The sequence below is a fragment of the Pteropus vampyrus genome, unplaced genomic scaffold, assembly GCF_000151845.1.
Source record: "Pteropus vampyrus isolate Shadow unplaced genomic scaffold, Pvam_2.0 Scaffold18, whole genome shotgun sequence".
NCBI classification, from domain to species: Eukaryota; Metazoa; Chordata; class Mammalia; order Chiroptera; family Pteropodidae; genus Pteropus; species Pteropus vampyrus.
Window position 1 is genome coordinate 5989651 of NW_011888799.1, and position 3750 is coordinate 5993400.

The following is a 3750-nucleotide window of genomic DNA, read 5'->3' on the forward strand; positions in this document are numbered from 1 at the left end:
CACCGACTGGAGTCGCCGCAGTGAGGCGGGCACCACAGGCCGAGGGCTCATCCGGTCTGCCCCGCCGGTGCTGCAGCCCCGGGCCACCTGCAGAGTTCACACCCGCTGTTCCGGTCCGAATCCTAGGAGCCCAGTCTGGGAGGAGGGGACGCTCCCTACAGGGCCAGTTTGGACCTGGTGTTCTGGACCTGCCCTCAATATCCCAGCTTCCAGCCTTGGAGCATTTGTATGCGATCTGCCTCCTCCTGCAGATCGGAGCTTCCTGAGTGTTGGGCTTTGTCTCCCCAACTCCAGCTAAGGGTTTTCTGAGGGAAAAAACTGCGTCTCTCTCAACAGACTGGGAGCCACTTGAGGGTGGTAATTGACCCAGGCACTGGGATATTTGAGATGCAATTAAGGGAGAACTTCAATGACATAAGCAAATAAAAAATATTTTAATTCATGTCTCCTCTGGGCCAAGGGAATTTGGCAGATTTAGAGGAGGCAGAGATCTGGGAAGGCTTCCCGGAGGAAGAGGGCTTCCTGAGGGTGAAACTGGGAATTGCAGAGTGGGGCTGGGAGTTAGGGAGGACACTGTCCACCTTGTCTCCTTACCCAATAGCTGGACACGGGGCAAGGCCCCTTCTCTGTCTCCTCATCCTGGCCCTAACTTCGGTGAGAGGTCAGGACAAGGAGCCCAGGAACCCAGTAAAGTGGGATGCTGGGCCTGAGGAGAAGTCTTGTACAGACTCAACGGAAGTGAACAGGGCCAGGATTATGTCCAATGCCAAGAGCATGTATGGTAATTCCAAACTTAAATGTTATTAATCAATTAAGGGTCATTAGTCATTTGACAAATAGTCACTGAGCATCAACTCTGAGCCAGGCACTAAAGAGGTTTGTTTTGTTTTGTTTCCTAAAGAAGGTTCTTGTATGGATAGAATATGAGGTTTCCATGATGGAGTGTAACCAGTGTGTCCCGTTTCTCCAGAGCTGGTAGGAAATCCAGCCATTCCCAGGGGTTCCTGTCAGTAATCACTCCAAGAATTTCTGCGTGTTTTTATGTGAACCTAGATGTTCTCTGGGCAGCACAGGACAGTCTATTGGATCAATGGTGCTACCTTGGTCTTCCTTCCTCCGAGGTGGTGGTAGGGAACTATGCTCTAACATTTCTCCCCTCCCCCTAATATGGTGTCAACGACCTCTCCAGCTTCCTTGTGCCCTCTCAGGGGCTGGTTGATGAAAACCATCACTGTCTCTTCTACTGCCCATCTCTCACTGACCCGTAAGAAGATTCTCCACCTCTTTTTTTGGGATTCTTTGGGATGGAGAGAGTTCTACAACTTCTGGGGATGAATCATCCACCATCCCCACAGGGCCTGCTCCTTCCTCAACACACAGACAGAGGTAGGCTGGGTCAGGGTGGAGCATGTCCAGCCATAGCCTCAGACTTCCTTCAGTTACTGTCCCTTCCCAGCTCTCAGCCCAGATGCTGAGCCCAGGGCTCCTGCCAAACTAATTCTTGCCTCGGTAAATGTCTTCTCATTCTGGACGTACAGCTTCCCTTAGCTTCAACATCCCACCCCATCTTGCCCCAATTCCCCCGACCCTGCCATGCTCCAGACTCTGAACCCCCACTGAAGCTGGCTTAACATTATTTCCCAGGAGGGCTCCTGGGCCTAAATAAATCAAATACCTGCCTTCTGGGAGCTCAGAATCCAAAGAAATAAATAATAGGGCAGTAAGAAGGACTGAGGTTACACACTAAAAAAAAAAAAAAAAAAGTGAACTTTTTACAATCCACTCGATAAGCTTTAATTCCATTACCTCCTTGAGCTTTCCAGCAACAGGAAAGCCTCAAATAGCAGCTAAGAGGATCACTTAGTCATTCAGATAGAAACTGAGGCTCAGAGAGATGATGTGCTCTCGTTCTCACTGGGACAAATCTAAGGTTACTGGGAACTAAGAAAGCTGTTTAAAGGCTGGGGACTGTTGGCGTCCTGGTCTCACCCTGGTCTCACAGAGCCTACTAGAGTGGCTGGCAATTAAAACAATAACAATAATAATAAAATTGAAAAAACAGGAGCTCAGTAAGAGCTTGCTGTATTATGACCCCAGGAGGGAAATGACGTGCAAGGAGGCGAAGAAAGCAGTGATGACGGCCTTGCCCACATACTCCAAGATCAGCGCGCCGGACCTGAACCACTCAGGCCCAGCTGGCTGTTCCGCTCCCCTGGTCCCGGTCCTCCTTGAGGGGGTGGGAAAAGATGTTCCCATTGGTCACTGAAGCTACCATCCGCTCTCTCATATGTTGAGGCTGAAAAAAAGGTCGTCCGCTCATTCGCTAGAAGGCGAACCCCTATTGGCTGCGCAGTCCGCGGGCCTCCGTGGGCTCTGGGGGCGGGCCCAGGCAGCGGGAGGAAGGAGAGGGCCGGGGGCTCGCTGTTGCCCGGGTTACGCCGAGGCACGTGTGCAGTCCCGGAAGCTGCTCTGGGAAGCTGCCCAGCGCGCGCAGCGGGAGGAAACGCAGCCGGGTCTGCTTGGGTCGGCTCTGGCTGAGCCATGGAGCCATTCCCTGAGCCCGTGCCCCGGCGCAGGCCCCGCTGGCTTCTGCTGCTTCCCTTGCTGCTGCTGCTGCTGCTGCTGCAGCCGACCCCGGAGCTGGGCCTGAGCCGGGTCCACGCCGAGGAGACTGACTGGGTTCGCCTGCCTAGCAAATGCGAAGGTGAGGGGGCGGAGCCCACAGGAGTATTCTGTTGGAGGGGTGGGGCTTACAGAGAAGAGTCTGCGGGTCCAGGGTCCTGGGCTCCTCAGTGAGACTCTTCCTTGAACCTACTGTGTGCTTGGCTCTTTGAGGGACGCTGGGCGGGCGAGAGATCAGGTCTCGGTGCACCTAGAGTTCACAAAGAAGTAAAAACAAGCAGTTATCCTCCAGGATAGTAGATGCAGTGATATAGGAGGTACAGAGTTTTGGAAGTCGAGTGAGGAGCATCTAGTCCAGCCTAAAGATGGGACGAAAGGCCAAGTGTAGAGGAAAGTCAGGAAAGACTTCGGATAGGAAGCCGAAGAGTAATTAGGAGTCGGCCAGGTGAAGAGAAATAAAAAGAGAAGGTCCCACAGATGCAGAGGCCTACAGGCTGAGAAGCAAAGGCCAGGTTTGAGGAACTGAAAAGATTCATATGACTAGTCAGAGGGGAAGAAGAACCTGAGACTCTCCCCTTTGTGCCCTCACTGCAACCTAATTTGTGTAATTCACCGCCTATCCCACTAGCTGTGAGCTCAGATATTTATTCACGCAGTTCCTGGTAGGCGCCCAGTAAATATTTTTGGAATAAAAATTAATAAACGGGAGGCTGTAGGTGGATGTGGAGGAAGGAGGAGGGCCTGAGGCCTGTGGGGTCACTTTGGGAGAATAAAGCCTGGGAGAACTTGATGAGGGAAGAAGATTTTAGGAGTATAGAAAAAAAGTGCATTCCAAAGTCATAGGGGTAGAGGTGTGGAACTTCAGAGAGAGAAGGAGGGAGGGAAGGGGAGGAGAGGAGAAGAGAGAAAAGAGCCAGAACACAAAGCAGTGATCCGGAGCTATGAAGGGCCCAGCTTTTCTTCCTCCCTCTGTTTCTCAGTTTTCTCCTCAGACCTTTAGAGTCTCTACTTCCTTCCCACATCCCTAACTCCAGGCCCTCCAGAAAGTTGCCTATAAATTTATTTCATCACAGTTCAAAGCCTACAGCAGGCCAGATGTTCCCTAAGCACTGGGAAGTGGGGGTGGGG

General features: G+C 52.1%; 1 protein-coding gene across 3 annotated transcripts in view; it reads left to right on the plus strand.

Moving 5' to 3' along the window:
* Positions 1-2397: 2397 nt before the first annotated feature.
* CNPY3 (canopy FGF signaling regulator 3) overlaps positions 2398-3750 on the plus strand; it is a 7681-nt gene continuing 6328 nt past the window's right edge. Inside the window, exon 1 of one of the 3 annotated variants that reach the window (XR_002779097.1) lies at positions 2398-2704. Coding sequence is in view for 2 of the 3 variants with exons in the window: in XM_011354644.2 (XP_011352946.1) it covers positions 2542-2704 (163 nt within the window). In the remaining variant the exon portion in view is untranslated. The remainder of the gene's footprint in view (positions 2705-3750) is intronic. The other 2 variants (XM_011354644.2, XM_011354645.2) reach the window with 2 other exon arrangements.